This window comes from Pelodiscus sinensis, chromosome 22 (assembly GCF_052426305.1).
Source record: "Pelodiscus sinensis isolate ZL-2025 chromosome 22, ASM5242630v1, whole genome shotgun sequence".
NCBI lineage: Eukaryota > Metazoa > Chordata > Testudines > Trionychidae > Pelodiscus > Pelodiscus sinensis.
Genome location: NC_143073.1, coordinates 16,900,712 through 16,913,689, shown reverse-complemented (window position 1 = coordinate 16,913,689; position 12,978 = coordinate 16,900,712). Strand labels below are relative to the sequence as shown.

At 48.6% G+C, this 12,978-nt stretch overlaps 1 protein-coding gene across 2 annotated transcripts in view; it reads right to left on the bottom strand.

The window, feature by feature from the left end:
* Positions 1–12,978, bottom strand: part of INCA1 (inhibitor of CDK, cyclin A1 interacting protein 1) — a 28,843-nt gene that overhangs the window by 15,143 nt on the left and 722 nt on the right. For both annotated transcript variants that reach the window (XM_075907847.2, XM_075907848.2), the window contains exons 2-3: positions 3,228–3,347; positions 1,267–1,309 (exon numbers count right to left, since the gene is read on the bottom strand). In XM_075907847.2, the coding sequence (XP_075763962.1) occupies positions 1,267–1,309; positions 3,228–3,347 (163 nt within the window). The remainder of the gene's footprint in view (positions 1–1,266; positions 1,310–3,227; positions 3,348–12,978) is intronic.

Here is a 12,978-nt window from a genome sequence, read left to right as displayed (position 1 = left end):
AGACATGACTCTCAACAAATTTCAAAAGTTTAAATGCTAAATACTCTTTTCTACTGTACTTTCTCTGCCAATCCCTACTACCCCCTGCTGCGCACACACCCTCCCCTGGAGATCCATGAAGCCATCCTTTGCGGGGCTCAGCATTACAAAGTGAACATTTTTCAGAAGGAAGGGGGGAGGTAGATGGCGGAATCATTGCCCACACAAATTATGGAAAGCAATTACCATATGCATAACTTCAAATCATTAATCGTGGGGGCTAACGCCATTACTACACCAACTGATGAGTGGGTGAGAGGGACTGTGGGGGAGATGGTTTGTGTCAGGAATGTCTTGGGGGAGGAGAGAGAGAGACCATAGCAAAGAGAGGAGAGAAATTTGGGGCCTGAGTGAACATCTGTTGCTCAGATCACCGTTAGCTTCTACTTTGATACTCAAGGGACTGATGACTATGCAGGTACACAAGGTATTTGTCATGTGCCTGCTGGAGATAAATTCCATGCACACTCAGGGAGCCTCAGAAGGGCAGTAATTGGCAGGCAAAATAACATGAGTAATATTTTTAAAGAGAAGGGAATCGGGGAGGTGAGGTGGGAAATAGCTTTTTCACTAGCCATGACAATTTAGAACAGCTACTCTCATAGTCCTGGTAGCAATAAACAGGAAAAGAGGTAAAATATTTTTATCCAGGGAGCTGATGCTCCTGTGTGAGCCCTCCCTCCCACAACTCTTTGAGAATACGAGCTCAATGTAGAGCCCAGTTCCATGGATGTAAATCTGGAGGTACTCCTCTGAAATTCACACAGTGAGGACCAAACTGGTATCTGGAATGACTCCGGTGAAGGCTTGAAGTCAAATTTGCTCTCAGTTGCATTGATATAAATCTGGAGGGACACCACTGAAGTCAGAGGGGTTGCTCTGGACTTACACAGTGTAAATGCAATCAAAATCTGGCCCAGTTTGGATCTAGACTGCACAGCACCCAGGACAATGGAGTCACAATCTTGGTCAGGGTCTGTGTGGCCCCCCCATACAGCAGTGTATAAGAAGCCCTTTGATCGGGTAAGGAATCAGTTTCCCATTTTTCATGTCATGACTGCACTCAGAAGGGTTTGGAACCTATGGAGCTGTGAGCAAATTAGGTTTGCAAAAACCTCACCAATCCAGATGAATTCTATTTGCATGTGCCTATTTTTACACGCTATATTAGTTCCACTGGAGTTGAGCAAATAATTAAAAAACCCTTGTGCCTATATGGAAACATACCAGCGGGGGTGTTGCTTCCCTGTATTCCTTCATCCAATGCGGGCTGAAAGATAAATAAATGCAGCTTCAGCTGCGACTTCATGATTCCTAAAGATGTTCGTTAGTAACTTGGAGAGAAAATACATTCATTAGCCAGCAGCACATGCTGGAGAAATAACCGAAGGGTTTGGATAAAAGCGGCAGCTCAAATCTTGGCAGATGCTTTTCAAACACCCACTGTGATTAATTCCATCATCTGTATAACTCAGCAGTGTCCAAATGTTGCAAAACCAATGACACACCACTGGTGTCTAATTTGCATTGAATTTGCATAATGCCTAATCCATTATGCTAATGACACCTAACCTGAGAACGAATGGGAGAAGCATGAATATATATGGTATAAAGGGAACAATAATAAAGAGACATAGAGATTGTAAGCTGCTTGGAGCAGAGATTGTCTTTTTCTTCTCTATTTGTACAGCATCCAGCATACCAGTCTATGGCTGAGGCTAATAGACACTACAGTAATACAGATAACAATAATACAATCACGTTCTTACATGTCATTGTTTCTAATAAAATAACAATGAAACACCCCAACTGAAGTTAGGTCCACACTCTGCTGACATGTAGCCAGAAGCAGTCCCTGACCCAGAAAGATTTCAATCTGGGAAACAGAGACAAAGGTCGGGAGGGGAAACTGGGCACAGAGTGTGGCAGCAACTTGCCATGGCATCGGTTGAGCTAAACTAATGGGAGAGAGGGAAGGTGGGACAGCTACACTAGGGTCCCAAGCTCAGAGGTTACCCCTTGAAATTATCTGTAACATCTGTGTAAATAATGGGATTTCAGGGAACATGGAGTGTTGGTGCCTCAAATTTCTTTCTATAGCATAGAGCAGTGGTCACCAACCAGTCGATTGGGATCTACCGGTAGATCTTGGTGCCTCTGACAGGTGATCCTGACTGGTTTGCCCAAAAGGCTATCAAGTTCCAGCACTTCAGCAGCTCCCCCCTCCCGCCCCCCTGACCGCTGTACATCTCCTGCCTTTTGCCTTGGAGCTGTCCCCTCAGGAGCCTTCTGATTGCTGTGCAGGGCAGGGGAGTCAGAAGAGGGGTGCTGATGTCAGGGTGCCTCCTTCTCCCACCCTGTATCCTATATCCACAGGGCAGAGAGGGGGCACAACAGGACTTGGGATGGAGTTTGCTGGCTGCTTTTGGGAGTGGTGCAGGGCCAGGACAGGGGTAAGCCTGCCTTAGCTCCACTGCACCATCACCCAAGAGCCACCTAAGGTAAGCAGTGCCCAGTCAGAGCCCACATCCTGAAACCCCACCCCAGTTATGAACCCCCTCCTGCACCCTGAGAACCCCTGCATCCAAACACCCTCTGGCATCTAGAACCCCCATGACACCCCAACTGCCTGCCCCAAGCTCAGCTCAGAGCCCTTCTCACACTCCAAGTCCCTTAATCCAAGACCAAAGCCTGCACCCCAACCCACTGCCCCTGCCTGGTGAAAGGGATAAAGGGTGGGGGAGGGAGGAGGGAGTGAGCAGGGGCGGGGCCTCAGAAAAGGGGCAGGAAGGAGGTGGGGCAAGAGTATTTGGGATTGAGGTAGATCTTGGATTGCACTTAAATTCAAATAGTGATCTTGTGCTCAAAAAGGTTGGAGACCACTGGCATAGAGCCACTTGCCAGTTCAGGGAATAGATGGTGTTTATTAAACTAGCCAGGCCAATTAAGCCCAAAGCATTTCCATTTCACAGAGCTGGGTTGTAATCAATGGAGTTTAAAAAGCCAGTCCCACAACCGTTCAGCAGAGAAGCTATTGTTAGAATCCGCCCGTGTGCTGCCGTACCATAGCGAGGCACATGCATGAAAGGATTATCTAACAGGGTCGAATATGCTTGCATTCGAGCTATCACCATAATATAATCAGGCAGAGAAGAAAGACAAGGCGTAGGAAGTACATCATTCCCTACCCTGGCCACTGGCTAAGCTGGCTCCAAAATTCATCGCTGTGGTAGCACATGCCTTGATGATGGGTGGGAAGCCCCATGGTACCAGCTCTTGGGTTATATCGACGTACCATCCTGGACTGCCTGTAAGCAAGCATGCAAGCGGGAAGTAATAAATAGAAGTGAACAGGGGGAGAAAACTGGGAGTATGTTTTAAAGGAAAAACTCTCAAGATAAACTTAATATATTTAAAGAAATGCAAAATAGTTGCTTGCCAATGTTACTCAACATGGCCCTGATTTGATTGATAGATCCATCCATCCCCACTTATATTTGTTGCTCTGTTCCTACCCATACACATTCATCCATCCTGTGCAAACCCATCCATCTAGCCTCCTCCATGCACATCCATCCAGACCTAGCTGTCCATCTACAGAGATTAGGTGGATAAATAAATTAATGGAGATTGTCTATCTCCTAGAACTGGAAGGGACCTTGCAAGGTCATTGAGTCCAGTCCCCTACCTTCACAGCAGGACCAAGTACCAACCCTGGCAAGTTTTTGCCCCAAATGGCCTCCACAAGGATTGAACTCACAACCCTGGGTTTAAGCAGCCTAACCTCAAACCACTGAACTATCCCTCCCTGAAACATAGCTGCTTAAGTTTCAGAGAGGTAGCTGTGTTGTCTGCTTAAGGACTTTGGTGAACCAAAGTTTCTATGTACTTGAGAATCAGTATTATTTATTTATACACAGAGAAGAGAGAAGTGAAGTGATTTTCCCCAGTATCATGTAGCAAGAGCCTCCCCTCTTGGTTAAACATCACTCCCTTCCCAGAACTGGGGGCAGAACCCAGGAGTCCTAGCACCTAGCCTTTCCCGCTGTAACCCCATAGTCTCCACTCCCTTCCCAGAGCCAGGGAGAGAACCTGAGAGTCCTGTCTCCCAGTCCCCCTGCTCTAATCCACCAGCTGCTACTCCCATAGAGGCCATGAATATTCAGGGCCAAATGAAGGAGCAGGGAGGGGGAGCATTTCAGCTCCAGAAACTTTAACGGCCACACAGATGAATTCAGATCCAGCAATGTTAATTGCAACACAGCCGGAGTGTAACTGTGATGAACTCAGAAGCTGGGAGCAGCAGGGCCTTTGCAGCAGGAAGTTTGTTTATAAACCAAGGCAGGGTAATTACGGATCATTCGATGACCCCAAAAGCATTGTCAGGTTCTCCAGTCAAAAGAAAAGAAACAAAAAAATGGGCTAATGGGAGTTTTGCTAGGGTCTGTGGAAGCAAAGTCCGAGGGTGCTAGATACAGTTAACATTCTTTAAACCTTTTAAAACTAAAACCAAAACCTCCTGATTTAAAAAAGATCAAGAAAGGATGAGGAATAAAAAGAGAATACAGGCAGAAGCCCATCAACAGAATGGGACTATCCAGTTTACTATGCTCAATGTAGAATGTATGATTACGTGCCCCTGGGCAGATGGCATGTGTGTGCAGTTGGTGCAAGGAGCTCCTAGCCCTCAGGGAGACCAGGGTGGCTGAATTGGAGAGGCTCAGGGAGACAGAGAGGAACACCGATGAGATTTTTCATGACACAGTAGAATTGTCCCACCTCCAGTCAGACATCCTTTGTTGTTGAGGAAGGTGAAAGTCACAGGGAAGGAGACTATCCAACTGGAGCAAAGGGAAATGATGATTCCAGAGTTGGGGCCCTCTTTCCAGATGATGTTGTGGTATCCTCTCACACTGTAAATACCTTTCTGGGAAGGGAACTCCAATTATTAGGAAGATACAGGATTTAGTAATGAGGGATTCAATCATCAGAAACAGACAGCTGGATTTGTAATGGCCAGAAGAATCACTTGCTGTCATGGTGTGAGGATTGCAGATCTCTCAAGATATCTGAATAGACTTTTATGTAGTACTGGGGAAGAGCCAAGTGCTCGTAGTACATGTAGGTACCAATGGCATACAGAAGGATAGGAAAGGGGTTCTGGAGGCCAAATTTAGGCTTCTAGGTAAAAAATTGAAATTCAGGATCTCAGTGGTAGCATTCTCTGAAATGCTTCCACTTCCACATGCAGGGCCAGGTTGACAGGCAGAACTGCAGGGACTCACTTTATGAGATCAATAGTGTAGGGAGGAGGGGTTTAGATTTGTTAAGAACTGGGAAAACTTTTGGGAAAGTGTGACGGGCCGTCCCCTGCCCAGGGGCGGGGTGAGCGGAGCCCCCGCCGGCCGTCACTTTCCCGGGGGCGGGGCGAGCGGAGTCCCCGCTGGCGGGGATCTGCCGGCCAGCTCCAGCCCCAGGCCCCCCAGCAACCCCGCAACCCCAGCCGCCAGGGGCGGCAGGCGGGGGCGCTCCCCCCGCGCCTGCGCCGGCAGCTGACGGGCGGCTTGCCCCCCGCCGGCTCACTCGGGGAAGGCGGGGCCAGGGCGCACGGCCACTCGCCAGGGCCAACGGCCGGGACGTGCCTGGAAGGGGCGGGGCCCCGGGCGGCGGCCGGCGCGGCGGGCCCGTTTAAAAGTGCCCGCCACCGGAGAAGCAGGGCGTGAGCGCCACACAGCCCGGCTACCGGCCCAGCGCTGGTCCCGGGGCCTCTGGGACAGCCACTGCCCCTGGCGAGCGCTCAGCCCCTCGCCGGACGGCGGGCGGACCCCTCCCGCGCCGAGCCAGGAGGGACCGGGACGGCCAGGAGCGCGCCGGGGCCGGAGAACTCGCTCCCGAGACTCCGCCGGAACGTCGGACGCCGCGGACCGCCGAGTCAAGGTAGGCGCCGGGGCGACGGGGATCAGCCGGCAGACTCAACGGGAGGGAGGAAGGAGCCCGGGGCAGGGCGCTTCTGGCAACCGTGGGGGGACGAGCCAAAGGAGGGAGAATCCTCACCCCGCCCCCCGTCCACCGTGCCGGGGCGCTAGTGGCCCCGGCGCTCAGGGCCCCAGGCTGGGACCTGGAGAGAGGGCGGGACCGGGTCCCCCTCCCTCCACACGGGGAGCGTCCCGCACCCAACAGCCACACTAGATGAAAGGGACCAACCTAGAACCCCGGACTGGGGAGGACTTAAAGCCGGGGGCTTCGGCCCCACCCCGCTCGGCGGGTACTCACTGCCAAGGTTCGCTGACCCCCCCCATCCAGCCGGGAGGGGTGATCGCACCCAAGGGGCCCGGGCCCCCTATCGGGGATCTGGGAACGACACCAGACAAAAGGAGAACAAAAGGGGTCCGCAGACCCCCCCTCTCGGACTGGGAGGGGGTGATCGCACCCCAAAACCCTCACAGAAAGGTTTTGAGATGTCGAAACTCAGTGGAGAGAGGGTTGGATGCAGATTACTTTTGTTCCCTTCTCTCGCTCATGCAACACGAGTCTCTTCTTCTTCTGCACTGTGAGAAAATTAACCTCATTCCATTTCAACCTCTTTGGTTGACTGCTTGTCTTCATCAGTTACCATAAGCACAACCATCCCACAGCCCCCATGCCAAATTAGACACTTAAAAAGGGGCAACCAGACCAGACTTGCCCTGAAATTGGTTTTTCTTTTCCAACAGCTAAGTACAACTTTGGGACAGAAAGCAAATAAGTGAGCTGATAATAATGGTTGTGATTAACTACCCAGGTTCTTTCCCATCAGAGCAGCAAGGCTAAGTGCACATGCCTAATTAAAACAACTGGAAAGAAGACAACACAGAATAACACAGTCAAATCATAAGAACATAAGAATGGCTAGTTTGTGGCTATGTCTACATTACAGAGTTTTTTCAGAAAAGCGGACGTTTTTCCGAAAAAACTTCACTTACGTCCACACTGCAATCGCGTTCTTTCGGAAAAAACATCAAAAGAACAGAGGGGTTTTTCTGACATCGGTAAACCTCTTTCTCCAAGGAAGAACTCCTTTTCCAAAAGAGCTCTTTTGGAAAAAAGCATGTGTGGACGGGGAAGAGGGAGTTCTTTCAAAAGAAGAGGAAAGAGGAAAAAGCACAGGTGTCCTGGTGGCCACTCTGTCCATACTAATCACAGCTTATATGTGAGATAGCATCCATTCAGCATGGATGCTCTCTTTCAGAAGAAGTTTTTTCAGAAGTTCTCTTCTGGAAAAGCTTCTTACAAAAGAAGCCTGCAGTCTAAGCATAGCCTGGGTCAGACTACAAGTTCATCTAGCACAGAACGCTGTCTTCCAGTGGTGGCCAATGCCAGGTGCCCCAGAGGGAATGAACAGAACAGGGAATCATTAAGTGATCCATCCCCTGTGGTGCATTCCCAACTTCTGACAAACAGAGTCTAGAGACACCATCCCCATAGCCTGGTTAATAGCCATTGATGGACCTATCCTCCATTAATTCATCTAACTCTTTTTTGAACCCTGTTATGGTCTTGGCCTTCACAACAACCTCTGGCAAGGAGTTCCACAGGTTGACTGTGCATTGTGTGAAAAAGTACTTTCTTTTGTTTGTTTTAAATCTGCTACCTATTAAGTTCATTTGGTGACCTCCAGTTCTCATATTATGGGAAATAGTAAATAACTCTTCTTTATTCACTTTTTCCACAGCAATCATGATTTTATAGATCTCTATCATATCCCCCCATAGTCGTTTCTTTTCCAAACTGGTTACAATTTTATTAATTTCTCCTCATGTGGCAGCCATTCCATTTCCTTAGTAATTTTTGTTGCCGTTTTCTGAAGTTTTTCCAATGTCAAGCTATCTTTTTTGTGATGAGGCAACTACATCTATACGCAGTATTCAAGATGTGGGTGTAAATGGGGGTGTGACGGGCTGTCACTGGTCGGGGGGCGGGGCGGCCGGAGCCCCCGCCGGCAGGGGGCTGACGGCCAGGATCGGGCCCCCCAGCATTCCCCCAGCGCAAGCCGGAGGCGGCGGCGGCCGGGGGCACTACCCCCACGCCTGCGCCGGCTGCAGGAACACAGCCCGTTCCCCGCGGCCCCGGATGGCGGGGGCGGGGCGGAGCAACGCGGCTGGTTGGCCGGGCTGCGCGCTGGGATGTGCCCGGAAGGGGCGGGGCCCCGGGTAGCGGTCGGCGCGGTGGGCCCATTCAAAAGGGCCCACCGCCGGCGGGGCAGGGCGCAGGCTCCTCGCGGTGGCAGGGGAGCAGCCCCGGCAGCAGGACGGAGCCCGAGCGCCACATCCCACAGCTGTCGGCCCGGCGCTGGTCCCGAGGCCTCCGAGACAGCCACTGCCCTTGGCGGTCGCTCAGCCCCTCGGCAGACGGGGGGCGAACCCCGCCACGCCGTACCCGGAGGGAGTGGGACAACCAGAGGCGGATCGGGACCCGAGAGCTCTCCCCGGAGGCCGCACCCGGGAGCGGGACACCGCAGGACGCCGAACCAGGGTAGGTTCAGGGACGCCGGGCACGATCGGCAGGAGCCACTCGGAGGGAGGAAGGAGCCCGGGGCGGGGCGCTTCTGGCGACCATGGGTGGACGAGTTGCGGAGGGAATGACCCCCTTGTCCACCGTGCCGGGGCATTAACACGCCCCGCCACTTAGGGCCCCGGGCTGGGACCCGGAGAGAGGGTGGGACCGGGTCCCCCTCCCTCCCTGAAGGGAGCATCCCTCTCCCCAAGACCTTGACGAAGGGAAGACACAAGGCACAACCCCGCAAGGGGAAATTCCAAACCGGGGGCCTTTCGCCCCACCCCGCAGAGACGGGTAACTATTGCAGGGTTCGCTGACCCCCCCTTCCTCCCGGGAGGGGGTGATCGCACCCATTATCAGGGGCCCCATAGCGGGGACCCGAGAGTTGATGTGGAACCAAGAGGGGACAAGAGGGTTCACCGAACCCCCTTCTCGGGCCGAGAGGGGGTGATCGCACCCCCGAACTCCCACAGGGGGATTTATACAGAGGCATTAAAATATTTTCTGTCTTATTCTCTTATCCTTTTCTTAATGATTCCTAGCATGCTCTTCGCTTTTTTGACCCCCGCTGCACATTGAGTGGATGTTTTCAGAGAACTATTCACAGAGACTCCAAGATCTCTTTCTTGAGTGGTAACAGCTAATATAGTCCCTATCATATTATATGTATAGTTGGGATTATATTTTTCAATGTGCGTTATTTAGCATTTATCAACATTAAATTTCGTCTGTGATTTTGTTGCCCAGTCACCTAGCTTTGTGAGATGTCTTAAAACGTGAAGGTAACCATGCCTCGATTTCCTCCCCCTGCAAAACAGGGTGAGAAAACCTTCCTCACAGTGTAGAGATGCAGATTAATTAGCTAATGCTTGTAAAATGCTTTGAAATTCTTAAATGCTGATACAAGGAGTCCTGTGGAACTTTAAAGGCAAACACATTTATTGGAGCATAAGTTTTCATGGGCTTCCACTCACTTCGTCAGATGCGCCCCCACAAAAGTTTATGCCCTAATATATGTGTTAGTTTTTAAAGTATTAGACTCTTTTGTTGTGTTTGCTGCACAGAGTAGTGCAGCTATCCCTCTAAATATAAATTCTGTAATCCAGTGGAGAAAGGCATTGCAACAAGCAACAGCTGGGAGTCTAATCTACACTGGAAAAGATTTGCCAATGGCAAATTTACCTAGTATACATGCCTCTTATGCTGGCAAAAATTTCTTTTGCCAGTATATGTTCTACCAATTTCCTTTATGAAATAAGCGATACCAGCAAAAAGAATTTCTTGCCAGTGTAGACAACATATTAAAAAATCACACTCCGAATCTACAGCACAGTAGAACTGCAGAGTTACAAATACTTTGGGACTAGAGGCTGTTCATAACTCTGAAAGGTTCGTAACTCTGAACAAACATGATGGTTGTTCTTTCAAAAATTTACAACTGAACATTGACTTAATACAGCTTTGAAACTTTACGATGCAGATGAAAAATGTGTTATTCTTATCCTCTTGATACTTTTAGCAGTTGATATTTAACATTGTATTTGCATTTTTAAATAACTATGCTGCTGCAAGATTGTGTCTTTCTTATTCCAATGAGCAGAGCCCTGCAAATCTGTAGATATCCGCTTTATGTCCGTGCGTATCCACATCTGTGAATGTGGCTATCTGCAGTTCATTTTTGCAGCTGTGTATTCAAATTTTGTATCTAAAACCCTGCAAATTTCTGGCTATCCACTTTATAGCTGTGGGTATCCTCTTCAGTGGATGTCAATGCAGATATGGTGGTTAAACTCTGCACTAAATTGCGTAGGGAGGTTGTGAAATCTCCAACATTGGAGATACTTAAGAGCAGGTTGAATCAGGGATGATCTAGACGAGTGGTGCATAACCTTTTTTCAACTGCGACCCCCATATACTTGTGTTGTGACCCCCAAGATAATTTGAGCAGGGCAGCACAGCACTTAGATCTGGGCGGCCAGGGGCTGGGCCCAGCCATTGGCGGCCCCACAGTGTGGCACAGCGCTTAGATTCGACTGGCCAGAGACTGGGCCCCAGCCATTGGCGGCCCCCCAGGAAGACATCCGCGACCCCCTGGGGGGGTTGCGACCCACAGGTTGCACACCACTGATCTAGACGGTGCTTGGTCCTGCTGTGAGGGCAGGGGGACTGCACTTGATGACCTCTCAAGGTTCCTTCCAGTTCTAGTATTCAATGATTCTATGATATCTGCAATTCATTTTTGCAGATGTAGCTATGGATACAAATTTTGTATCCATGCAGGGCTCTAGAAATGAAGTGTGTAATTGACGTATGAATTTGTAACTTTGGCGTTCATAACTCTGAAGTATATGCCAGCAAAAGTTTTCTAATGTGAACCTGGCTTGGGAGTTAAATCCAGATTAATTAAAATTAGAAACCAAGGCACAATTTTTTTCACAGACAGAATGATTAACCATTAAAAGAAACTCCCTAGTTCCACACAAGTTACTGGGCTCAAGACAAAGAGAATGGGGTTGAATTCTGTGCATTTATGTTATATAAAGGGTCAGACTAGGGCTATGTCTACACGATGCAGCCTCTTGTGAAAAGGCTGTGTTGTGTCACTAAAAGTCAGCATGTGTGAATGCTGCTTATCCACACTTTTACGGACAAAATACTTCCACTCTGTACGACAAAGTAGTGTTCACACTCTCACTTGTCACAACAAAGCGTTGTAGTTCATGGGGGTGAGGAAAGGGATTTAAGCACTCATGAACGGCAATAGTTTTGTCAATCAAGTACAAGCGTAGACATATGATGGAAGATTGTCAAATAGTCCCTCACTTCTGGCCTTTTTGCCTATGAACCTTCTATGGCTGAATGAAAGCAAACAGCAAACATGCAGGTTATGAAGCCAAGTAAAGGAAGAAATTTAGACTGGTAGCTAAACAGAATTTCAATATTACCCATCCTCACCTGTGGCATGAAGCCAAGATGATAATATCCTTGTAACACTGTCTTCTCTTCCTGGTGGAGTGTATTATTTAGGGGATCATTAAATTTAATAATACTAAAACATTAAACAAAAAGAGTCTTTATCCAGCGCTGGGTGGCAACAGTGATCCGTGCCTTTGGTCATCCAGTTACATTTCTTTAAACGCTAGTTATGCTGGGAGCTCCCACTGTTCTGTGAGCAGATAAATGAAGTCCATGTACTTGACATTAGCGTCTCCTATTGCTGCTTATTCATGAGTAGTGTTTTTCCACCGCTGGAGGGAGATGGAGGGAAAACAATCCCCCTGGCTGTAGGATGAGGAATGGAGCTGGAGAAAGAGTCAGGTTTCAGGAGGGACCCAGTGGGACGTGACACCAAGTGTTCACTGATACAAGTTAGGTCCAAGCACCTACCATGCAAATTTTGGAGCTAAAACTGGGGACTCGACAATTTATACAGGAATTGGAAAAGATTCAGAAAACAGCAATAAGAATTTGGGGGAGTCTGAAACAGCTGCCATATGAAGAGAAATTAATAAGATTGGGACTTTTCAGCTCAGAAAAGAGATAAAAAGAGATGACAAAAAGGGGATATGATAAAGTGCTGCAAGATTGTGACTGCTGTGGAGAAAATAAATGAGGAAGTGTTAATTAATTCTTCCTATAACACAAGGACTAGAGGTAAGCAAACAAAATTAACAGGCAGTAAGTATAAAACAAACCAAAGGCAGTATATCTTCACACAAAATTCAGAGTTAACCTGTGGAACTCCCAACCAGAGGATGTTGTGAAGGCCAAGATTATAACAAGGTTCAAAGAAGCACTAGATAAATTAATGGAGGATAGGTCCATGCTATCAGCCAAGATGGGAAGGATCGAAAACCATACTGGGCATGTCCTTTGCCTGTTTGTCAGAAGCTGGGAATGAGCATCAAGGGATAGATCACTTGATGATTCCCTGTTCTGTTAATTCCCTCTGATGCACCTGGCATTGCCCACTGTCAGAAGACAGGATCCTGGGCTAGATGGACCTCTGGTCTGACCCAACATGACCGTTCTTATGTTCTTATATTCAGCACATTACAATATAATTTTTGATTAATGAAACATAGGGGGAAGAATGAGATTTGAAAGCTCCCAGTCTTTCCACATATAACATGAGCATTTCAGCATGCTGCCATTTCATGTCATGCTAATCAAACATTAGTTTGATATGTAAGTTTGTTAACGAGGCGTGTGGACCTTAGTTTTAGCTCAGAAGAGAGTTTACATCACTTCAGCTTCAGTAAAAGACTGGAAGCAGGGTGAGCAGATGTCCCAATTTTATAGGAACAGAAAAAACATTTTAAAAAACACCAACTTCATCTTCGGCTGTCCAGATATTAGATAGATAGGCACAGATTTGTCCAGATCACCAGACATACAGAACAC